This window comes from Mauremys mutica, chromosome 4 (assembly GCF_020497125.1).
Source record: "Mauremys mutica isolate MM-2020 ecotype Southern chromosome 4, ASM2049712v1, whole genome shotgun sequence".
NCBI lineage: Eukaryota > Metazoa > Chordata > Testudines > Geoemydidae > Mauremys > Mauremys mutica.
The window spans coordinates 133,445,611-133,471,092 of NC_059075.1; the positions used below are offsets into that span (position 1 = coordinate 133,445,611).

A 25,482-nucleotide genomic window follows, 5' to 3' on the forward strand; every position below is an offset into this window, starting at 1 on the left:
GCCACACTAATCCTAATTCGAAATGGCAATGTCGATTTCAGCGCTACTCCCCTCGTCGGGGAGGAGTACAGAAATCGATTTTAAGAGCCCTTTATGTCGACAAAAATGGCTTCATTGTGTGGATGGGTGCAGGGTTAATTCGATTTAACGCTGCTAAATTCGACAAACTCGTAGTGTAGACCAGGCCTCAGGAAGATAGAGTTGCATTGTCTACAGTCAGTTTGCATTTGGGAAGGGTTTTTTTGTAACAGTAAAGACTAGAAACTTCTTTTAAGAAAAGTTTAGATTTTTGCAGAATCTGTCACAGGGGCTGGATAACCACCTCAAATGTGCTAGAGCTAGGGCACGAGGCAGGTGTCGCATACCAGTGCCATAATCGCAGTGTTAGCTGTGGATTTCTGGGGCCCTTTCTGGCTGCTGTTGAGATCAGAGCAAGTTACTGTAAGAAGGGAGAGAGACGGTCTCCCAGAAAGTGGGTCAAAATGTCAGGAAATCACCTTGAAATTAAAAAAAAAAAAAAAAAAAAAGTGAAAAAAACCCCCATCAGAAAGTTTTGGTTTTTGTTTGGTTATTTTAACTGAGGGTTTTGGCCACCTCTCATCTCCCAAGAGCTGAGCCAGAGCCCAGACATGAAGGGTCGAGTTTGACATCCATGCAACCCTGCTGAAGTCATTGTGGTTCAATTGTGGTGTAACCCAGGGCAAGGGATAGTACCGACTCTGTCCCGTGGATTGGATGTCCTTCCCCCGCTCCAAACAGCCTAGTGCAGAGGAGAAGGAAAAAGCCCCAATACCCTGCCCCCTTTATAAAAAGCAAGCGAACGCCCAGCCCCCAGGCAGCGCCACTCAAACAGAAAGATGATTCAGTGTGTCAAGGTCTGTGGAACAGGAAATACCTCTCTTGGGGAACAGGAAGTGCGCGTGCATATGCAGCAACCGCACAGCTCTGGTTTTTGCTGATCTAAAGGGGAGATGGAGCAAGAGCAGCAGCTGCCTGGTGGGAGCAGAGAGTGGCGGCATGACAGAGGCCATCCTCACCAGCCCATCAGTCAGAGGGGCAAGGCCAGGCCCAGACCATCCCCTTATTGCCGGCCAGGCCGCTGTTAGCTTTGGAGCCAGCGGCAATGGGTTTGTTTTCCCCGCCTGAGTCTGTGGATTTGCAACCCACCTGATGGGGACTTTAGTTCTGCATTGGGAGACCATAGAAACCTCCCTTTCTTCCCACATGCCTCGTGGAATTTAGAGATTATGATTAGCCGCTTTGGCTGAGCGGCTGGGATTCCTCTCTTTTAATTAACTCTGCGGCATGCACACACATATCCGGGGTGGTCAGAGCCTTTCCTGCAGGCTAAAACACGGACTCCGCCACTCCGCAGCCGCCCATGGGGACCACATCCCAGCACGCCGTGATCCATCTGGATCCAACTATTTCATGCGGTGCAGGAGAATCTATTGACAAAACCACCCCCATAAAGTTACTCATTAGGGAAGCGAAATGATCAGCAACGTTCCCCCGACAGCACCCTGACCTTATGGGGTTGTGTGGCTTTAAATATGTTATGAGAGGCTTATTGTTCCACATTCGTTTTGGAAAAGGGGGGCAGCCTTAGAGAAGGCCTTGCAGGGTGAGAGTGCATGTCCACACAGGCAGCTGGCTCCCACTCAGCCAGCCCCTGAGCAGGTACAATGGCAATAGCAGTTGGGAGTCCCTGGCACAGTCAAGGTCTCAGCTCCGTTTCCATCCCCGTTACAAACCTGGGGGCTTGAAGCTACCTGCGATCGCAGCCTTTGGGCTTCCGTGTTTTCAACTGACAGCTTTTGCTGCTCACGCAGCTCCGGCACATGGTGCTGGCTGATCAGGCAGGTGCAATGCGAACATGCCGGCCCAGTACCCCCACCCTCTCTGCTACAGCTGCATCCGCACCACGAAAGCCAGCTGGAGTGGAGAGCAAGCATCAGACATGGCTCGGCAAAGGGATTGAAAATGCATGGCCCCCGTGATGGAGGCAGGACCAGCTGAGCTGAACACCCAGGGCAGCAAACCGAGCCAGCCGACGGAACACATTGTCTCCTCGCACTCTTTCCACACCATCAGGCTATCCGTGCCACGGGCAAGGACCTTCGCTACGGAGCAGTCCCCTGGGGAACGACGGCTGGCTCCCGCGAGCTGGTTCCGCGGCTGTACCGGCAGAACGGTCTGCTCTCCTGCCTCAGCTATTTTCCTTCCTCTTGGACACAGTTCTGACCCACGTATCTTCTGGCTCTGCAAGCAGTTACAGCCAGTTCCCAGATGTGAGGGGGATGGTGGCCACGCAAGGAAACAGCCCAGCCTAGAGAGCGTTTCCCATACCGCTGCTCATAACAGCTTTACCCCTCTTCCTTCCCTTCGGCCATCACCTCATCACCCCTCCTGACTAGAGCGGTTGCATGGGCTTAGTTAAACCTGCACCAAAGCCCTCTGTTCATCCACAGGACAAGCAGAGCACAGTCCTTCACCCCAGCCTGCCCAGGTGCAGAAGCCCCGTCCTGGAGGACCCTCCTCTAAGCCCAAGAAGGGAATTCAGTCTCCATGACCCATTCGGCCCTTGGCCTCACCACTGGGACTGCCAACAAAGCTGGCACTTAGTCTCAATTATAGTGTGGGGGCAGGAGTTTGAGATGTGATCTCTGGCCCCACTGAGACTGGTCTGAGGTGAAATAAACTAATACCACACAGGCCGGCAAACAACTTTGTTAGCACTGATCTAGGCTGGAATTGAACTGGTGACTCTGTGGGGAAAAGCTCACGCTTTCCCATACCAACCTGTAGCACTATCCCTTGCTGTAACGTTGCAAGGTAGATGCGTCACTAGATCTTATTGGATCACTGTGTTATTTGTCAGTCCAATAAAAGTCTCTTGCACTTGGCCAGAGTTTTCCTCAGAGAGGGGGAAGCTGGGGAACTGACTGCAAATGACAAGACAAGGAGCTCCTACCTCATCTGGGACCATGACAAGAGGGTATCTGTCTTCAGAGAGGAAGTTAAAGAGACACCAGAGCTTGAAGGCGTCCTTATGGGACACGACACTGTTCCCATTCCGGTCGGGCTTGTAATTCTTCTTTGCCGTCAACGTCCAGCAGAGCTCATCAAAATCCTCCTTGACAAAAGCCCCTTCCTCCACCTGCAAACACACCCCAGTGAAGGTGATGCCATGACATTACAAAGCACTGGGAATAACACAACAGCCTGCTACAGCGCCTGTCATCTCAGGAGTGCAAAGAGCTCCACAAACCCAAATTGCTTGTCATCCCCGTGAGGTAGGGGAGCATTGTCACCCCCATTTTACACCTGGGGAAACTGAGGCACAGAGAGGGCACGTGATGTGCCCAAGATCACCCAGTATATCACCAGCAGAGCTGGGGCTAGAAGCCAGGAATCCCAGTTCCCAGGCCCCTGCTCTACTCCCAGAGCACTCTAACATGAACCCAGAGCTGTAGGGACTCTGATACAGAATTGCTGCCTGTCGGTCTCTTACTAACGCACCCAGCACTGGAGTACCTAGGGCATCATGTTATGACACCTACCTCGTAAGGCAGCCAGGCATGATCCTCCCCCTCTCAGACAGACCTGGCAATTCTGCCCTTGCATCCAAGTAACAGAAGGCAGCATAAGATAGATAATAAACAATACCTGGCATTTACAGAGTCATTTCCATCCCTGAGTCTCAAAGCTTTTTATGAAGTAGGGTTGGTATCAGCATCCCCCTTTGACAGATGGGGAAACTGAGGCACAGAGCGGGGAAGTGATTCATCCCAGGTCACCCAGCCAGGCGGTAGCTGAGCCACGAATAGAGCCCAGCTCTCCTATGTCCCAGTCCCGAACCCCAGCCAAGATGCGTGATGTTTCAACAGCTGCCAGGCACTACAACCCCTGGCCTAGCCCTCGAGCACATGGACCTGGACATGACCGTGTCCGGGAGCTTTCCCAGCTGGTCGGTTTAGTGTGTCAGTGATTATTTCAGAACTCCGTGACACACAGGGGATACCACGACAGTGACTATAGCGGCTCGGTCAGATCTCACAGCTCTACAGTACTGTTCATCCAGAAGGTACTTTACAAACTGCACGCAGCCACCCCCAGTGAAATGCAGCCACTGCTGGGGTGTGGGGCAGCATCCAAACAGGACACTGCCCAGGGGCAGGGTGGGAGGGAAACATTTTGGCTGTAAATACCAGGGTAAACCACTTACTCTTATCAAAACGCCCTCTCGGATCTTTCATGGCCATGCAGACAAGAGCTGGGTTTTGAAATGTCTCCTCTGAAAGACCCACCCACAAGAAACTCAATTTATCTACTTCTGATGGGCTGGGCTGGCCTAGTCAGGATTCCAACCTGTGATTCCCTGGAGTCTATAGCAGGGCAGAGGCAAGGAACAAGGTTAGCTGTAATGAATATAAACAAGATCCTTCACTGGGGCTGCTGGACATAGCCAGAGCCTGCGGCTCTCTCGGCTCCCTGACGGACTAACAGCCTGTGCTGCTTAGAGTTACTACCCAGGAGATCCCCAAGTCTTGGGCTAAGAACTCTCCAGATGGACAGCTGACTACATTGCAGAGGAGGGGCGTTTAATACCAGAGGCTTTGACCGCTACGCCACCCCCCCAGCTCCAGCAACACGCTTCTCTGCATTGATTACCTAGCGCAGGGGCGGCTCCAGGCACCAGCACACCAAGCGCGTGCCTGGGGCAGCAAGCCACGGGGGGCGCTCTGCCGGTCGCCGCGAGGGCGGCAGGCAGGGTGCCTTCGGCAGCATGCCTGCGGAGGGTCCGCTGGTCCCGCGGCTTTGGCGGACCTCCCGCAGGCTGCCGCCGTATCTGCAGGACTGGGGACCTCCCGCAGGCAAGCTGCAAAAGGCAGCCTGCCTGCCATGCTTGGGGCGGCAAAATACCTAGAGCTGCCCCAGACCTAGGGTGAGATGCTGACACATGGGGCTATGCACTGCACAAACGAGCACCGTGGCTTCTTTTACTAGCTGCAGCTCTGAACGGGCCAAGGCACAACCTAGGGCAATAGGGAGGCACCTCCTATGAAAGGCGAGACAGGGTGCACGCGGTCACAGGGGGCATGCGGTCCAACCACCTCATCTTGGCACACGGAACCCCTGCGGCCCCCATTCTGCTCTGACCCACCGTGAGCAGTAACCTATTCCACCAGCTGGTGGTGCAATCTAGGGCAGGGCAGTCTAGCTATTCGGAAATTGGGGGACAAGAAGGTGACGTGTTCCAGCACTAGACATGGGGCCCCCTTCTTTAAAGGGCACAGTGGAAGAAAGTTGCTAGTAACTTTTCCTTTCCCCACATGCCCAGAGGAAGCAGCCCAGAGAGCAACAAGCCACAACGTTTCAGTTTAAGAAACAAAGATGCCTTTGAGATACAAGAAAACCCCAAATACCTGTCCCTTGCGGTGCCAACTTCTATTTTCGTCCTCCCTGATAAACCGCCAAATGGGGCAAAAAAAATTCCTACTAAAAGAGAAAGGCCTGAGCTTTCCTGTCGGGTTTTCCACCACTGGGTGTCTTGTCTGTCAGAGCTACGCTGCCCCTTCTGGAAACACTGAGTCACGGTATGCAGGGAGGGCTGGCAGAGTGGAAGGGGTGACTTTTTTTGCAAAGAGCTGCCAATGCAACTACTAACGTTCAGCGTTTATCTGCCTTTTGAACTCTCCATCCCCCAGGCAATCGGGCATAAAGGCCTAGCACAGGGTGGGCACTCATGCCTGTGCAAAGCGGCTACAGAATGCCACCGGCAGGGCGAGCGGGGAGTTCTGACTGGGTAGCATTTTATCTTACCCAGGTGTCAGTGATGACAAGATGCAACGCAGGGTGAATTAAGGCCTCTGGTTGTCCTCTCTCAGTGCAACCCACCGGCGAGCGTGTGTTACAGGTCCCCCTCTGCGTCCGCTCCTCTGAGGATATGAATCCGTTACAGCCTCTTTAACTCAAGCTGTAACAGCTCATGCTTTTAGCTCTGGAGGTGCCTGTTTCAGTGTGTTGGCCAAGATGGTGGCCGTCAGACACACTGACTCCTAAATCCCAGCCAAATGGTCCTTTCCTAAGAAAAATACATCTAAGTCCACAGATGGGGGTGCTCTAAAGGGATGACCGGCCTTGGCGTAGGGAAAGGAGAAGAATGAAATTCCACCAGCAACCAAACAGAAGGGGGCAAGGAGAAAGTGAAGGAGCTTACCTTATCCAGGATGTATTTGTTGAGGTAAGGCATGTAGCCCTGGCTCGATACCGGCCCGTCGTCATCATCCCGGAAATGCTCCTCCAGCGCCACTGGGTCATGGGGGATATGAAGCACTGTGTACAGGTTGTGAGAGAGCACCTGGCAGAGGAAGAAAAAACAGAGGCACTCTACAGCTTCCCGGCACAGCACTCGTTAACAACGAGCCTACAGCACTCCATAGGCACATATAAACAGTGACATGCAGACACCGACCTAGCTATCCAGGTGTGACTGAGCGCTGTGGTGTATTGGGGAATGTGTTGAAACTGCAAGTTATCACTTTAAGAGTAGGGCGTTTCCTGGTTTGCAGGCTAAGGGGCTCTAGAGATGTGTGCAAGCACAAACAGCCTGGTAAGAACCAGCCTAGAACAAAGTAGTATTGGACATCGCTGCTATAGGGAGCAGCCTGCTTTCTCTCTCTCTGTTTTTAGTCCTTGTGTGTTTTTGTTCTGAATGGTAAGAGATAAAGTCGTGTTACATTGCAACTTTCCAACACGAGTATTGATAATTTTATCTAACTTCTCTGTTTATCTGCTGTGAACACAAGTGTCACTGTTTCATCTAAGCATCCTCATGTCCTAACAATAAGTCTGTGATATGCTAATTGTTTAACAACAGATTCCCCAAAAGTATCCCAGTTTAGCCTGGGATAAACTCTCACATTCCAAAGATAGGTATAGGCTGCAAGGAGCAGAGGAAAGATCCGGGGCATCTCATCGTTTATTTCCCCATTTAAAGCGAATCACATTTTCATCACTATAGCAAAGGATGGAGGCGCAGAACCATAGAGCAAATAAACTGACATTGAGCTGCACTTGGCTGGAGTGGCTTAGAACTTGTCCCTGAAGATACACTGAGCATAATGATAGTGATGTTTTATGGGTGTCATTTGAAATGGGGGACCCGGAGTTCCTCCCTTGAGAGTTTTTATTTTGAAATTTGGTTTTGGCCATTCCGAAGGACGGGGGGGAATATGCTCTTCAGCGATACTCTGATGAGGTTATGCGCTTGCGCCTAGCACAGTGAGATCCTGGTCTATCACTAAGACTCTCTTGGTGCTATAATAAAATAATAATAATATCAGAGGGATGGGAAAGGCTGGATCATAATGCTGCTACTCTTAATTTGGTATATGCTGCCTAGATACTATGGTGATGGGCATGTTAGCAACGCCTAGGTAGACAGACTCTGCAGCAAACGTAGGTGAATGCCTCAAAATATATTCTGTGGATGTTAACTGACATAAAACACTTTGGGTCTGTTTGCATCTGTTTGTTTTCTGTGAGTGTTCCAACAATCACATTTACTGGCAGGAATACGTGCAGAAACGGTGAACTGGAGAATTTCCAATTCACAACCGACACTATTTGCACCACAAATCATATTCTGATGCAAAAAAAATTGTACTCAACCAATCAGGGTAGAGAAACATACCAGGTGACTTAGGCCTCCAATCAAAACTAACCAAAGCAGCTCAGATTCCGAATTTCAAACCTTCAGAAAGAACCATACTCAACTGAGCTATAGGATGAGCATCAGTCACAGGCTCTTTTGTGGGGAACAGAGGCATTTTAGATAATCACATGCCGCCTACAGACAACTCCCAGATATCTTTGCCTGACGTTCTGGGACATGCACAGGGTGTGCAGTATGTGGCAGGCTGCATGGAAGGGCTAAGGGCTTTGGATATTAACCAAGGTTGTTAGCCAGCCTGGCAACAGGGATGGGGCAGAGAATAAGAAAAAGGGACAGATGATCTCCTAACACAGACCACTGATGCACAGTTCCCCACTGGGGCCTCAGTGAATGCCCCACCCTTGGAGAGTAAATTAACTCCATGGTGCTCAGTTTCCTGTGCTCCCCAGTGCTCCTGCAGTCAGTGAACAGAGGATGGGTGGGTTTGTTTGCCAAACGGTTTGCAAAGTGGATGCACAGAAGCATTGGTCAGGGCTGCTCAGGTGCCGGCAGCCCTGCCTAGAAGGCAGAAGAGCTGAGATTAAAGTGCTGCACAAGAGCCCAGACCCTAAGGTGACTCAGTCTGCAGAGCATTGCTGGGGTAGGAGGGGACATTTCCGGCCCTTGGGGTGGTGTCAGATATTGACGTACTCAGAGGGGCTGGCTTAGTTACTTAAGGCCAGATTTTAAAAGGTATTTAGGTGACTCGGGGGGTTTCCGAAGGGCCTGGGCACCTAATCCCCATTCGTTTGAATACTTTTGGAAATCCCACTGGGTGCCTAAATACCTTTACAAATCAGGCCCTTAGTCCCTGGAGCTGCAGGTTGAAATGCTGGCAGAACAACTCTGCCCATCATTCCACCAAAGGAAGGAAACTGAAGACCCTGGAGTGAGGAGAACTGATTCCTAGGTCTACCAGTGACTCACATTGTGGGATCTTGGGAAAATCCCTTCACCATTCTGCCTCAGTTTCCCCATCCATGCAACGGGGGTTGTATTTATTTGCCTGCCTCCTAGGAAGCTCTTGAGGCTAAATTAATGGCTGTGTCTGAAGTGCTTTGAGTTCCTCATGTGGAAGGCGCTAGGGGAGGGGAATACAGATAGACACTGGGGGTGGGTAGGAATACACGCAATAGTAATATTTATAAGCCATTACTAATATTCAAATATGCCTTTAAAGGCTGAGCAGGCAGGGGAAAAGAGTTAGAGAAAGCAGCCAGGAGAGAGCAAAGCACATGCTTAATGCAGACTGGTCTGAGACCTCCCGGCTGTCTGAGACAGCTGGGTGAGAATGCTGTGGAAGGGCGTCCCACCGACATGGCACCTGGCCCTTTTGGCAAGGACGGGGTGGCTGCTTGCCTATCTGCAAACGTGGGCATTCACTTCTGTGATCCCGGACATCCCTGGCCTGTCTGCTGAGATGGCCACTGGGGAGGTTAAAGAGCACCAGGGCTGGTGGATACACCATAGGCAACACGGAGGGAGAAGCAGTCGTTTCACAGTACAGTCGCCCCCAGAGACCCTGACTGAGAGCAGGGCCCCATTGCGCTAGGTCCTGTACACACACCTAGCAAGAGACCATTCCAAAGAGTTTACAATGAAAACAGACAAGACAAAGGGTGAAGGGAAACTGAGGCACAGAGTGGGGAAGTGACTTTCCCAAGGTCACAGAGCAGGGTCAGTGGCAGAGATCCAAGTCTCCAGACTCCCAGCCTGGTGCCCTGTCCACTAGATTCGAACATGCTTTCCCATTTACCGGTCCCCTGAGCCATACAGTCCCCCTTTCTACTCACAGGAGCACTGCTCACTCTGTGAAAGCGCAGCTGGCTGGGCACAGTGGATGGAGTTTCACTTTCAAATTGGCTTTGTTTAATAAAATATCAGTCTGAGGTTATACGGGGAGCTCAGCATTTGGAGCCTTTCTTGACCAATCAAATTCTCAGTAACATATTGACTCCACCCAGCTTTTAAGCACAGTATATGTGTGACAGCTACAAGTATTATGTTGATGCCTAGGATTATATATTACAAGTACCTGCCACAGCACTTGGCTCAGATCAGGAGTGGAAAAAAAACTTCATTAGCCTCAGTGTCCTAACTAATTCCCAGTTTGGATAATGAGATCCTGGCTTCCTAAAGATCCACCCTTTTCCCGCCTGTTCTAAACTACCTGGTTGTGTTGCTGTGTGCTGTTACATGGCTGCCACCTCCACCCTAGAGCTAGCTGCATTTTGTTGTTGTTGGTGGAAGCAAAACCTATTACTTACCCTAGGTGTGTTAGGGGGCTAAATTCACTAATGCCCAGAAAGTACTGTGAAGCCTGCAGATGAAAGGAGCTGGAGGAAGGCAAGGAATCCTCACTGATTGTCAGTATTAGAGCTGGGAAACTGCCATGATGGGTGCCAAGCCTAACAGATAAGAATCTGAAGAGATAGGACAAGAGTGTGGTAGAGTGCACATGCACCTGGGTTACTGGGCATGGATACCTCTGCTTGCATGTGCCCCGTATGGTGTCTGTGCACCTAGGCCTGTATAGTATCTCTGGGTGTTTGTGGGAAGGGCGATTTGATAACTAACAAGATGGAGGTTGCAATGGCAGCACAGAACCAAGGGCAGAGTCTGGGGTGTCACAGCTCCACGGACCCTGGTCTCTGTTGTCCTTCACTGGGATGTGCAAGCTGCAGTATCCGAAGGTTCAAACCCACCCCCAAGAGCAGCTCACTCGGTTCCCCATGTTTCTTTCCCCCCAGCTGCGTTTAAGTTGTTTATCAGAACCCTACATCAAACCACAAGCTGCACGTGACAAGCCCTGGGAGCTTCCTTCCCCCTCCCTGAGCAAGGCTTCTACGTTTCTAACCAAGCCTTGTCCCCGTCTCTATGGTGATGCAAAAAGTCGTGTCCAACTCAAAGAGCCAAGAGCCTCTGTGACAGTCACGGATGTTTGTAGCTGGACTCCCGCCCAGAGGAGAGTCCTGTGCAGTCACCAGTTACTCAAGTCTTCTGCAGTTCAGCATCAGCATGCCCAAGGAATTGCTCCATGAACACCCCTCCCCTGGCAGGGGGGCAGGAAAACACTAGCAGGGACAGGAAACTAGGCCCTGTAGGTGGGGCATAAATCCTTTGGATATAGATCGTTCCCCTCCCTGCTCTCTATCTAACCCAGGACTGGTTAATGCGCAAGACAATTTGTTCAAGTTATAGAATCACAGAACCTATAAATAGACCTATCAATCACCAATTACATTTCCCTATAGCCCCTCTGCTATAGTAGATGTCAAGGCCATGAAGGTCAGTTTCCCCTTGGAAAAGAAAATTATTCATGCTTAGTCTGGGTAGTTGCTTAGCTTGAATGGTTTTATTTACACTCTATACACCAGTCCTGGAACAGAAGTGGTCACAAACAGCATACAGGCAATCCCCTCTTTCTGACATCTCAGCCCAAATACCAAAGCCTGATTCCCAGGAAGCTACTCTGCCCTAAGAATTTAGTAGATCAAGGCAGCCAGAAAACTCTCCAACTGTTTGCAACAGCATCTCCAAAGAACTGTAACATAAAACAACAATACAGCTTTTCTTCCAAGACTGAACACCGCTTGCACACTAAGAAAAACTTGCAAGGTTACGTGTAACAGCACCATCTGCTGACACCTGCCATAACAGTATTATAGTCCCTGAAAACGTATTATAAAAATTCTTCATGAAAAGTGCCCGTAATCCACAGAAAATGTTGACAATGATTTTTTGTTTTCATCCAAATTTTCCGCAGGAGAACAAAGACAATTTTCCAACCAATTCTCTTTATATCACCTATCCCATAGACCCTCATATACCCTCTCTCCACATTTTATCCGCCTTCTCATCTTCTTACTTCACAAAACCTCGTCGATGCTTTGACTTCCTGGAATGTTAATACAATCCGAGCCACTCAGCTTTCCGCCAGCCCTGAAACACTGACTCCTAGACATGCATCCGACTAAATGGGTATTTACCCACAAAAGCTCATGCTCCAATACGTCTGTTAGTCTATAAGGTGCCACAGGACTCTTTGTCGCTGACTCCTAGAGACGCTGCCTCCTGGAACAGCAACACAGCAATGGCAAAAGCACTAGTCAGCTGCTGAGACATCATCCCTTGAAGCAAACCTGGCTCCTTCTCCATCAATCCGCAGCATCCATCAGGAAGGTGGGTAATGCTAGAGAGAATGGGGATAAGAAGAGGTGAAAGCAGCAAAGAATCCTGTGGCACCTTATAGACTAACAGACGTTTTGGAGCATGAGCTTTTGTGGGTGAATACCCACTTTGTCGGATGCAAGTAGTGGAAATTTCCAGGGGCAGGTATATATATGCAAGCAAGAAGCAAGCTAGAGATAACGAGGTTAGTTCAATCAGGGAGGATGAAGCCCTGTTCTAGCAGCTGAGGTGTGAAAACCAAGGGAGGAGAAACTGGTTTTGTAGCTGGCAAGCCATTCACAGTCTTTGTTTAATCCTGAACTGATGATGTCAAATTTGCAGATGAACTGAAGCTCAGCAGTTTCTCTCTGAAGTCTGGTCCTGAAGTTTTTTTGCTGCAGGATGGCCACCTTAAGATCTGCTATTGTGTGGCCAGGGAGGTTGAAGTGTTCTCCTACAGGTTTTTGTATATTTGTGTCCATTTATCCTTTTCCGTAGAGACTGTCCAGTTTGGCCGATGTACATAGCAGAGGGGCATTGCTGGCATATGATAGTGTATATTACATTGGTGGACGTGCAGGTGAATGAACCGGTGATGGTGTGGCAGATCTGGTTAGGTCCTGTGATGGTTTCGCTGGTGTAGATATGTGGGCAGAGTTGGCATCGAGGTTTGTTGCATGGATTGGTTCCTGAGTTAGAGTTACTATGGTGCGGTGTGCAGTTACTGGTGAGAATATGCTTCAGGTTGGCAGGTTGTCTGTGGGCGAGGACTGGCTTGCCACCCAAGGCCTGTGAAAGTGTGGGATCATTGTCCAGGATGGGTTGTAGATCCCTGATGATGCGTTGGAGGGGTTTTAGCTGGGGACTGTATGTGATGGCCAGTGGAGTCCTGTTGGTTTCTTTCTTGGGTTTGTCTTGCAGTAGGAGGCTTCTGGGTACACGTCTGGCTCTGTTGATCTGTTTCTTTATTTCCTTGTGCGGGTATTGTAGTTTTGAGAATGCTTGGTGGAGATTTTGTAGGTGTTGGTCTCTGTCTGAGGGGTTAGAGCAAATGCGGTTGTACCTCAGTGCTTGGATCGTGTGGTGTGCCCGGGATGGAAGCTGAAGGCATGAAGGTAGGCATAGCAGTCGGTAGGTTTTCGGTATAGGTGAAGAGGTGAGTAACCACATTCACTACTGTAGCAATGTGTGGTCTCTGCCCCTTTCAGGATATAGAAAATGGGGTGACAGAGACCTCGGCACAGTGTGAAAGGGGAGAACTAGCCCTCCAAAGCTTAGTTGCTTTTCCAAACTCTTAGGACTTGTCTAAGTGCATAATACATCCTCTGGGGATGCCATACTAGCACACCACTGGCCAGGACAGGTGTCAATCAGAGAGCGGAACTGTTCTAACCAGTCACAGTTCACTAAAAAGGGGGGACAAAGCAGGTCTAGTGCTGAACAGGAGCGAGAGGCAGCGGGGAGTGGAGTGATAGTGACCTGTGCTCCTAGTAGGATTGCCAACCCTCCAGGAATTAGTCTATAATTAAAGATTACATCACGTGATGAAACCTCCAGGAATATGTCCAACCAAAACTGGCAACCCTAGCTCCGAGGGCAGGAGGGAACAAGAGGAATGTTAACAACACCTTTCATCTGCAGATCTCAAAGCACATTCAAAAACATTAAAGTCTCATCCACTCCACCCCACTGCGAGCTGTCATCATCCCCTGGTACGACTGGCCAGCCTGATTTCCAGAAGGGGCAAGTGACTTGTCCCAGGTCATGTGACACTCAGTGGTCGAGCCAGAAAGAGAACCCAGGAGTCCTCGCTCCCTGTTCCCCTGCTCTACGCATTAGATCAGTGTCCTCACTACTGGAATGGCTGCCACAGCAAGATACTTGCTATGAAAAAATTACTTGCCTATGAGAAATAAGACCCAGAATGTCCTAGATCCCAGGCCTGAGCTCTCATCACTGGACAACACTCCGTACTGTGGTACCCAGGCACAGCATGCAACGGCAGCTACTGAAAGGAGAAACTTCCCAGCCCCGAAAATGGATACAAGAAAACCAGCACCACCAGAACAACACAGGACCAGTTTGGTACACGCCAGCCACCTTGGCTGGAGTGGTGGTTTCATGACTCAGTATTTTCAACATCAATAGCTTGCGATAGCCAGAAAAGCGACAACAGGTCTGTGTGGGGCAAAGGTAAAGGTGGGTCCGGTATTAGGGACATCTCACCTAACGAGAGACGTTTAGGAACTGTAGATGTTAGCATGCATTTAAGCCATCGTCTAGGGGCCAGTGCAGGATCCCACTAGGGAATTTTAAATGACTCAAGCAATGGAGCTTCTATCATTTCCCTTGGGAAATTCCACCGACTCAAGGGTCTCGCAGTCAGGGCCGGCTCCAGGCCCTCCACAAGCAGCAAAAAAAAAAAAAAAAAGCCAATCGGCGGCTCTTCAGCGGCAGTTCAATCGCGCCACTCTATTCTTCGGCGGAAGTTCGGCGGCGGGTCCTTCACTCCCTTCCTTCCTCTTCAGCGGCACTTCGGCGGCAGTTCAAAGAGGAAGAGAGGGACTCGCCACCGAATTCCCACCGAAGACGGGCTGCTCCAATAGCAGATGGAGTGCCGCCCCTTTGTATTGGCCGCCCCAAGCACCTGCTTCCTTAGCTGGTGCCTGGAGCCAGCCCTGCTCGCAGTTAGGGAGTCAGACCCTCCTCCTGTCATCCGTATTCAGCCTATAATCTTCCATCGCTCCATTTCATCCCAGTCAGTCACACCCTCTCCCTCCTGGATGTTTACACAGGTCAGCAGCTCAGCATCTGAAGCTTTCATCAGGCCGTGGCGTTCCTGAAAGCACACCTCCCTTTGGGAATAGGGCTGTCAGGACATCTGCCCCCTATGGCACTACGTGATGAGCTGGGACAAACAAAATCATTTAGTCCTGCACATGGCAGCAGGTCTGCTCACCCAGTCCCCTAGAAGACATGCTGCTTACTGGACTAGCTTAGCAACTACAGACATCCCAGGGTTCATTCCTCCTTTGTTTCCAGTCCAAACACATGTGTTACTGTTCTGGGAACAGCCACTCCAAATGCCTGACTAGCCTCCACCGAATCCAGCTCAGGACAGGCATGTACAAGAGTTTGGGAGTGACATGTGGCTACATCTGTAGCGCAGATAGGATCGATAAAGATTGTAATCAGAGACCTGGCTATCAAATCTCAGTGCCTTCATTCACGGAGCTCGCTCTATCCTGGAACATGGCGGTGCCCACCTCCATCCTTAAGACACGTGCTAATTCCCAACTGGTTAAGACTGACTTTAATGCCCGCCTGTTTATCTGGGTGGATCTCAAAAATGCTTCACAATCATTAATTCATGACACCTCTCATACTCCTGCCAAGTGGGTCAGTATCACTAACCCCACTTACACACAGGGGTAAGTCGCAACAGAGAAGCAAAGGGACTTGCCCAAGGTCCCAGGGTGATTCAGTGGCAAAGCTGGGGATAAAAATCCCTCCTGATTCCCAGCTCGCTGCTCTAACCGCTACCCCAGACCCCTGCTCTGCGTTCCCACTGACATACAGGTGCTAGTTTAGGATTGTTTTAACAAACAAATCCCCCCTCTTGTTATCACAGAGAGATAAAGGCCTGATAGTCATTCACACCAAGGCCACTTGACACCACTCTGGCACAAATCACACTTATCCTCACCTTAAAGCTGCTCTGGCAGTGTAAAGCAAAGTGGCCAGTGGAGGATCAGGCCCTAAATCCATCAATATTCTACAATGCTCTGAAAAATCTCCCCCCCCAGGGGAACGAGCCAGCTCCCCTTCCTGTTCCACAGGTGCCTCCTCGACCATACAGGCCTGGCACTAATACCGCAGGACCACCTTTGGCACCTGGAGGTCAGTCAATACTTGCACAGAGGCAGCCCACGCAGGCCAGAATCGTGTGACGCTTTGTGTGATGTAGACACAGCAAAACGGACCAAGACTCGTTAACCCCATTTGACCTCGACCCCTCAACAGTCATCGGACGGGCTGCCACCCAGCCAGGTGGGATTCAGAGCAGCGGCACAGCAGTATCAGAGCTAGCCTCCCTCTTTATAACCTTGACACCACCTACTGCCATACCGGCGCTCGCAGCCTTTGCATGAGACGCAATAACCGGCACTCTCCGTCATCTCTCCCCCTACAGCCATTTTCATAGGATGGGCGCTACATCCAGTCCAGCCTCCCAAGGTCCCTGTCCAAGATTTCCCCATCCTCTGCCCCCGCCTTTGCACAGCCCTTTATTCAGGCCCTGGTTATGGAAAGAGGATCCTCTAACACCACTGCCCTGCTCACCCGCCTCTGCACAGTTCTTCCTCACACAATGCACCATCAACCTGTGGAACTCCTTGCCAGGGGATGTTGTGAAGGCCAAAACTATAACAGGGTTCAAAAAAGAACTAGGTAAGTTCCTGGAGGATCGGTCCATCAACGGCTACTAGCCAAGATTAGCTAAGATGGGCAGGGATGCAACCCCATGCTCCAGGTGTCCCTAGCCTCTGTTTGCCAGAAGCTGGGAGTGGACGACAGGGGATGGATCACTTGATGATTACCTGTTCTGTTCATTCCCTCTGAAGCACTTGACATTGGCCCCTGTCGGAAGACGGGATACTGGGCTAGAAGGACCATTGACCTGACTCAGTATGGGCGTTCTGATGCACAGGCAATAGAAATGCAGACTACGTGCCAGCGTAACCACATCCCTTATCTGCAGCAGGTTGGCCTCCTTTCACCAAGCCGAACGTGGAATTACAATCAGCGTCTGTGGGTGGCTTGAAATGCACACGCTGCAACAGGCGCCAGTGTGAGCCGGGGGTGGAATAGTTAATGCCAACGGAGAATGGCAGCTCCTTTTCCTCTCCCTTGTTGGCTGTGCCTGGGGCAATCCTGGGTTTTGGAATGGATCCTCCAAGCCGGAGACAGGTCTTGCATGTTAAAAGGTGACAATGTTGCCAAACTGGCAGGACTGGGACTGGGAGATTCAAGCAGTGTAGCCCAGAGGGAGGGAGTGTTGCCTAGTGGTTATAAAGCCCGAGCCAGGGGTTCTGAGTTTTATTCCTGACTTTGCCACTGACTTGGTGTGTGATCCTGGGATAAATCACTTCACTGCTCTGTGCCTGGGTTTCCCACCAGCAAAATGAGGTCAGGCTCAGTGAGTGCATGTTTGCAAAGCATCTTGAGATCATCAAGGGAAAGGAACTATGCGATCATCCTCCTCTTCCATGTGGCTGGTTGGGACTCCTGTATCTCCTGCGCCACAGGCTGAAGATGCCTCCCCAGGCAACGCCAGCAGCAAGCCCGCAATGGACGCATTCTGCCTGCCGTAGGAACAAAACTCTGGGAAGGGGCTAACTGTTGCAGTGTGGTCAGATGGGCCAGCAGCTCTCCGGAGAGTTGCCCAGATGCTCTCTCAAGCCCTGTCCATTTCTATTTTCTCCCCAGCGCGGAATGAGCCCCCCCTCTTCCTAGGGCTGGGCCTTTCCCACCGTCTTTCTGAGAATCACATTTACTGACCTGTCTCCATCCTTCTCAAAAGCAGGCCAAGACCATACACTGCCAAACCAGCACCTACCTACAATACACAGCTTCCTCCTGCTGCTGCTTCACCATCTATTATAACGGTGCCCCCTTCACAAAGCAGCCAGGCACCATATCTGCCCACAGTGCAATCTAAGTCCCCAGCAGAGAAGCAAATGTAAAAGGAACTACATGCCAGATTGTTCCCTATACAGGAAAACACCACACAGAAGGCAGGAAACATGTCAAAGTTCCCCTTAGAGTTTCCTCTCGCTCATTCTGCTGTGGGCAGACTGATCCCCCACCCCATGAAACTGACTTGGGCTTTGTCCCAGAAGACCCGCGGATCTCGCCCCAGAGATGGCTGCATCTGTGATCCCTGCGTTGCCAATTTGTCAAGTGCTTTGATCTCTCAGGCTGAAAAGCAACAGAGAAACCTACACTAGTAATTCACCCCCCCCCCGCCCGCCCGCCACAGCCCACTCCGCACTTCTGCATCACATTCCTTCTTCCCTCCATGGGCCAATCTGCCCTTCAGTCATTTACATGTCAGTCTACTTCTGTGCTTTTCCGAGATGTGTTCATTCCATCTCTCTGCTGCCCTTTCCCAGTTCCGTACTGCCAGCCAAGCCAACTGTTGCACTTCCCATTTCAAGCTCTTGGCGCAGATTTTCGTGGAAATCTGCTGTCTAACCTTTTGCCACCTCAACACCACATGATTAGCAATGACACACGGGCCTTAGGCAACATTTTTTCCATCCTTCTTGTAGGAGTTGCAGCTAGACCACATTTCTCTACCACCCCAGAATGGGGAGCTGTACTGAACGCCTTTGCCGACATCAAGAATCGTCTATTGTCCTCCCCCAAGCTTATCATCTTGACAAAGAGCGATATTAATGAGCCTCTTGAAAAACTCTGAAGAGCAGCCTGTTGAGAAACAAAGCTCGGGCTGTATCCCCTATTCTTGGCTTTCCCTCCTCCCTAGCCCTTATAGAGTGCTGGCCAAAGCTTAGAAAGTCAGGGAAAATGATTTCTCTTCCTGGTTCTGTCACCAATTCACTACAGGATCTTTTTTTTTTTTTTAAACTCTTGGCTACACACACAAGTTAGACCAGTTAAGCTAAAATTATTTCTTATTTGTATTACGGGAATGCCAAAGAACCCCAGTTATAGACGAGGACCCCATCACGCTAGGCGCTGTACAAACAGAACAAAGAGTCTCTGCTCCAAAGAGTGGATAATCCAACTGAGGTCTTGTCTACGTACAAAAATTGTACTGCTTTAGCTCTACTGGTACAGTTAAAGTGGGACAGATGCAGGTATATTGGTATAAATGTGTATAGCTGATACCTGTTTGGAAGGGGAATGGAGTATACTGGGATTAGGCACCTTTATACCCATATAACTACACCCACACAAAGGTTATAGAGGCATATCAGTAAAACTGCATGCCCCTAACTGACACAGCTGGTATAAAAATGGGGTAGAGATCAGGTCTGAGTTAAACTGGAGCAACCTTCCCCTTTTTCTGCCCCCCATGGAGCCATAAAGGGCTAAACTTCCCTCGTGTACATTTAGCTTGTACCTGTAAGTTGACCAATGCACACTCAGCTGAAAAAAGCCAGGTGTTTTGAATCGAGTCCCCCCCACACAGATTTTTGTACTGGTTTAACTAAATCAATTTAAAAAACAAAACACCCCCCCCCCCCACACACCTTTAGCTAAACTGGTGCAACTCTGTCTTCACTGCAGAGTTAGTGCAGCTGATCTGTGCCGGGGTCTGAGCACCTCAGCTAGCCTCACCTGGGTGTGAACTACCAACTGCAAACCACACCTGAGTTACCACATCCTCACTGGCGCTACCCTCCCCTGCGTCCCTCTGCAGTAAGCGGAGCCGCTCTGTGATTCCTGTACAGTGGGTTGTGGGAGAATTCATCCGTCACTCTGGGCACATGGGAGGAATTGCGGGAAGGCACTGGAGGGATATCAACATTCCAGTGATTTAGCCTGGGTCCTCACTGCAAAGTGGGCAGGCTGCCCATCTGAGTCTAAGTGGAATGTGGGGTCTAACACTCATCCCACGCTGGGCTAGCTAGCCCAGGTTAAAAGCACCACTTAACTCAGGTGAGAGATTTTTGTGAGTGGGGGATTAGAGGCAACCCCCAATTAAAGAGCCACCGCTTCACCTGTGCAGTGAAGCCAGACCGTGTGGTTGTGGGTCAGGCTTTAATCTCTCTGGCTGGGCTTATCCAAGGAGCTGAAAGGAATTGTCACACAACCTCCTAAGGCTGCTTTGAAAATCCCAGCCCCTGTGGCTCAGTTTCCCCAACTCTAAACTACCAATTCGTGGCACAGCTGAAGTTGATGCGGGTTGAAGGTGTCCAGCATCTCTTAGGAGCAGGCCCAAAAGGATATGACCAGAGTCCTAGGGTTGGACACAGAAACCTGGCCATACGGAGGAAATGAACCCCAAAGCCAGGAAGACCCCATTTCCAAGGCAGTGCTTTGGAGGAGTGCAATAGAGGAAGCCGACTGAATCAAAGCAGAATTGTCCTGCATTCGTCTCCTTTTCCAGGAGGTGTCAGTGAGTCTTTTAATACAAAATCACACCAAGCCAACTTATGGACCTGACCTGGCTTAATGCATAGTAGAGAATTTTCTTCAAATGCCTCATGGAGCCACTGACTTGGGGCCTGATTTTCAGAAGCGCTGCACCCCCAGAACTCCAACCAAAGCTAACGTGCTCAGCACTTCTGAAAACAAGGCCCCTATCATCCCACTGCAGCCGAGTGGACAGAGCACTGGACTGGGACTTGAGAGACCCCGACGCTATTCCTGGCTCTGCCATTGGCCTGTGCTGGGTGACCTTGGGCAAGTCACTTCCCTGCTCCGTGCCTCAGTTTCCCCACCGACCCATCATTGTAAAGCGCTTTGCGATCCACTGTTGTAAGAGGCAGGTATTATGAACTAGCCTTTAATCCCCATGGTCTCTCTGCCTTCCCATCTTATAAACCCGGGCTACCTTTGCAATCTCTCAGCTCCTTTCCTGTGGTCTACAAGGGTTTCATAATAGCTGGAAGCCCCTTTATAAACCTGAACTATTTAAATTCCCAGGCAACACATTTCTTTTCTTTTCTCCTCTCCCTGGGCCATTGGGTTTAGGAGGCAAGAAAAGTTTAGCAGAATCACATGCATGAGGGCAACAGGAACGTACAACACGTTGCACCTCCAGGGTGCCATCCATCTTGTCTAGGTTCTTACCCCACACCCACACCACCAGTCTGGCTGAGGATCTCAGAGCATTTTGCAAACATTCACTTAGTCTCCACCCAAAGAGATAGGAAATTATACCCCCCACTTGTACAGATCTGGAGATTGAGGCTCAGGGAGTTTCACTGCCTTGTCCAAAGATCATGCCTGCTCCATGGCAGCGCTGGGAACAGAACCCAGATCTCTTGACTTTCAGTTCTTAACCGCAAGACTACCCTTCCTTCCTGCACAGATACGTGAACATGCCCCTGTGTTAAGAGAGCTACGCTCAACCAAACAGTTTACCACATCCCCAGCTGCCAGGCCTTGGGGCGGAGGAGAGCAGCGTAAGAGACTACTACATTTCACTGTCCAATTGCTTTAAAAACAATGGCTGGGAGTGGCAAAGGAGTTAGGTGCCTGGCTCCCACTGGCTTTCATCTAATCCACCCATACCATAGAGAGTGCCCCTGGGCTGAATCAGGGCCGTTAGTCACTTCAGACGTTTTAAAGGCTGTTGGGTGCTTTTCTTCCCTGGAACGAGAGCCTTCTTTCAGCAGCATACGAGGCTGAAGGAACGGCATACACCTCCCCATGGCGCTTCGCTTTTAAGACAACACCAGAACAACCGGGGAAGTTCAAGATAATGGGGAATCTCTGCTCTGATGCAGTCTCCTCTAATCTCAGCTTTAATGGCTTTGCATCTCTGATGTCATTAGCATATAGGAACCAGCAGCAAGACAGCAGCAGGCTTGTGTGGGATGGAAACAAATCTAGGCCTAAAGGAGTGGCTGGATACCTTGTACCAAGGGAGACTTGATCTTCCCCATCTACGGTCAGGTTGAAACTCTGAGTGGCGAGATCTAGCACGGGACAAAATGAAAACATCCTTTTACAGCACATGGCAACACACGCACACTATGGCAAGCGCAAAGAGGCTGTTGCTTTCGCTGGCCAGCAAATGTTCTCCCCTGTTACTGAAGCTTGCGGGACTAATGGCTTGAGATGAAAGGCTGGGGGGAGGGAAGCCTGGATTCTGCTCTGACAAGGAAATCTGGAAAAATTGCACCATGGGGGTTCCATGATTGTCTCTCAAAGATCAACTCTGCCCAGTTTACAAGATGGTATTTTGCCTCTTCCTCCCCTTCCAATGCCCAGCCCTGCATACTCATTCGGGGCTCCGAGAGTCAAGCTGGGCTTTTTCTGCCTTGTGCTTGCCACAAAGACTCAGGCCTTGGTTAATTCTCTAGACGATGCATCAGGCTGAAGAGAACTCAGCTCCTACTTTCTGACTTATGTCAGCTGGGCCCTGCTAACTGGAGTAACAAAGGAACACCAGTGTATTGTTGACACTAAAGCAAAGAGAGAAATCTCTGGACATGCAGGGAGCAGATCTGTGGGGTAACAAGGTGCTGTTGTAACAGTCACTTTCAGAGATCTGCCCCTACTGTGTCATTTGCTCTGTCAGGCGAGGACTGGATCTCTCTTTCTATACAGGGTCTGGGCACACTGACAGCTCTCAACACAATAATGCAAGGAAATCACAATGCAGCGGCCATCATGGCACGTCACTGTACGTTTTACTCTTCACCCTATTGCAATACCCAACAGAGCTAGCAGTCCCAGGTAAACATCACTTGGCCCACAATTTCCTTAGACAGACACTCCTTTTGGATATTCTTTTACCTGATTTCACAAAGACCAAAGGTGGACACACATCAGCGAAATTCACACCTAACCAAGTGTCAGATCCGTTTCTTAGAAGCATGTGGAATAGGGCTATTCTGGGCCTGGACTATTCCTCCGCAAAGGCAGCATCACAGCATAAAGAGCCAAAACCCTCATTCGTTTCTCAGCCTGTCCCCTGGGAGAATTCCCATTGAGTTTGGCAGAATCTGACCCCAAAGGAACGAGGTAATTTCCCTGCTATTCAGTTGTTGGGTGAATCGGCCCTAACATGGAGGAGAAAAAGTGAAAGGAGGGAGTCTCAAGGTTTGTTACTTTCCATGCATGAGTCTGTGGCAATTTCAAAATTCATCACACATACATGCAGCCAACTGCCAAGCAGGGCTTCTCCTTCAGGTGCAATATTTCACATTCCTTTGGGTGCTTACATTGCAGGTTGTGTTCCAGGTTACAAAACCTCTGAACAAACAAGTTCTTCCAACCCAAATTCCAGGGCCAGTCTAAATTAGCTGTAACTTTAAAAACAAAACAGGGTGCCCGCTTGGGGAAGAAATCCCGCAATTCTCATCAGAGTATGAGACAATTGTTTCTACTGAGCTGAATAGGTAGAAAACACATTTTTTAAAATGAGGCATGCTGGGTTTTGGATTCTCTATAACTCAGGAGCCTTTTGTGAAGCTTATGGGTGATCAGGATAAAAACAAAACAAAAAACAAAAACGTTTTTTGGCAAAACCCTAAAGAAATGTTTTTTTAAAAAATGCTCTTCCTTTCAAGAGAGGGGGTGAAATGCAACAGGAAGGAGACAAGTGCGTATCAAAACGAGAAAGAAAAAAAAAAAAAAAGAGTTTGGTTTCTTACCTGGGGATAAGGTGGGTGAGAAACATTGTGGAGCAGCTAGAATTCGAAGATTACCACCCCCAAAAAAGGGTTACTTTCAAACTAATCTTTTTGTGAAGACCCCATTGCTTGGCCCTTGCTTAGACGAATACGAATCAAAGCCTGAGCCTGTTGATAAGCCACGGGACTGGCTATACCGAAGTGCGCAGTGGGTGTTTTTTATTCCTGTTGCAGTCCATTGAGCTGCAAAGCAGCATCCAGCCCTGCCTCGTGCCTCTCAACATGTCTGTGACCCCCAAGGGCAAAACAGAGAGCAGATCCGGACTCAGAAACCCCAAAGCCCCTCCCCTGTTGCTCGGGGGTCTCATTTTGTACTCACTTTCAGCTGGGATTTGGACACTTTGCCACTTTTCTCCACATCCAGGGCGGTGAAGGCGTACCAGATGGATTTTAAAAGCTCTGCTCGCAGGTCCATGGCTAGAGGCGTAGATGACAGAGCCTGCTCTGTCAGCGAGGAGGATCCGGTTTCAGGAAACTGACTCTCTCACTCCAACAGTCCTCAGAAACCTGCAATTAGAATGAAGGAGCAGCAGCGCCACCTACTTGACTACACCTCAGTTAGGCCCCACGATGCTCCCCTGCCATCTTCCTGCCTAGATGACAACACTCACCTTTCTGCCCTCGACAGGGGGCATTAGTCCACCTTGCTCACCTCTGCATTCTCTTCCCTTGTAAGCCCCATGCCCCCAGATTTTAGGCACAACACAGGACTTGGGACTGGATAATACTTAGCACTTAGCCTGCCCATACTCAAAGCACTGTAAAACACATTGATCTGTTAGCTGGCTCCCTAAAGCCACCCTGGTTGGTAAGTCACATTGTAATGATCTCACAGTGGGACTCAGACCATTAGCCTCAGCATGTGTTCCTCAGATTCCCAGCCCCCACACGGCTGCTGCATGTATTCTGCCAACAACCTCTGCTAGGCATGGTGCTTCAATGCACCCACAGAGGGGGAATGAATGTCATTCGAAGGGCAGAGAAATTTTGCCTTTGGCTCAGTTTGAAAACAGGCCCAAGAATCCCAGTTAGTGGGAATTGCCGAGGGGTTGGCGAGGTGTCCCAGCTCTGCAGCAACTCAGCCATGAGACCTAAGGGTTACCCCAAAACCTTTTATCCGCAGCAGAGAAAGAAATCCCTCCCCGGCTAGTTCAAGTAGCTCCCCATTTGCAGGTTTAAATACAGGGGACAGGTCACCCCAGCACCAGCACAGCCCGGTGCAGTCCAGGAGAACTCAACCCAATAGGAACTTCTGTTAACTCCCGTCAGGCGCGCGCTCTCACTCTCTCTCTCTCTCAAGGGAGGTGACGGAGAAGGGCAGAGGCATCTGCCGTCTGATGAGTGGAGTTATTGGCATGTCTCAGAGGAGGCTGTGTGACTGGCCCTGCCCCCCGCAAGATCTTCATCCTTTTACAGCCTCCGCAGAGATGGAGACGACCTACTGACAAACAGGACTACGCAAGTCCTAGGGGGAAGAAGAATGGTGTAATGGCAAGGCACTGGACAGGAACTGAGGAGATCTGGGTTCTGCTCCTGGGAATACCCATGGTGAAGATTTCGAAGCCAGCAGCACATGTCCCTTTGTCCATTCACTACTCCTTACTTTTGGGTGGCTTCCTGTGTGATCCTGGACAAGTCAATTTATCTCCTTAAACCTCAACTCCACCCAGCTGTAAAATAATAATTATCCAGACCTACCTCACAGGGGCGTGGGGAGGAGAAATTGACCAACGAGGTGCTCAGACACTACCAACAAGGTCCATGTAAGTTTCTAGATAGACAGAAAATGAATGGGAGTGGGGAAGGTGCCTAGTAACTGACCAGTGAGCACACAGAGAAATTGTAACACCTTCAGGCTGAGCCCAGGCCCAGAAAAGGGGAGACAGCCCCCTAGGGAGACATTCTTTACCGTCTACTAGAGGTTCTGACTGGATTCAAATGCTAACATTAGCCTGTAAGAGAAATAAGTTCCTGGGACGTCTGGGAGACGCTGTTCAGCTGATTGGCACAATCGCCTATTGCTGAGGCACAGGGGATGCTGCTTAGGGTCCTTACTGGTTTGGCGACCAAGCCCCTAAGACGGGGCAGGGAAGAGAAAAAGAATGTAAACTTAGAAGCTTTATTAAGTACATGTCAACCCCCCTCTTTCTCCCGCTCCCCTCCCCTCTCCCAGGCTGCAGGGATTGAAAGAGAAAG

The 25,482-nt window shown here is 50.1% G+C and overlaps 1 protein-coding gene across 1 annotated transcript in view; it reads right to left on the bottom strand.

The window, feature by feature from the left end:
* The window catches only part of DEF6 (DEF6 guanine nucleotide exchange factor), a 39,016-nt gene extending 13,595 nt beyond the window's left edge, over positions 1-25,421 (bottom strand). The window contains exons 1-3 of the mRNA XM_045013333.1: positions 23,606-25,421; positions 6,224-6,364; positions 2,975-3,160 (exon numbers count right to left, since the gene is read on the bottom strand). Of these exons, the coding sequence (XP_044869268.1) occupies positions 2,975-3,160; positions 6,224-6,364; positions 23,606-23,701 (423 nt within the window). The 5' untranslated portion in view covers positions 23,702-25,421. The remainder of the gene's footprint in view (positions 1-2,974; positions 3,161-6,223; positions 6,365-23,605) is intronic.
* Between the last annotated feature and the right edge of the window lie 61 nt (positions 25,422-25,482).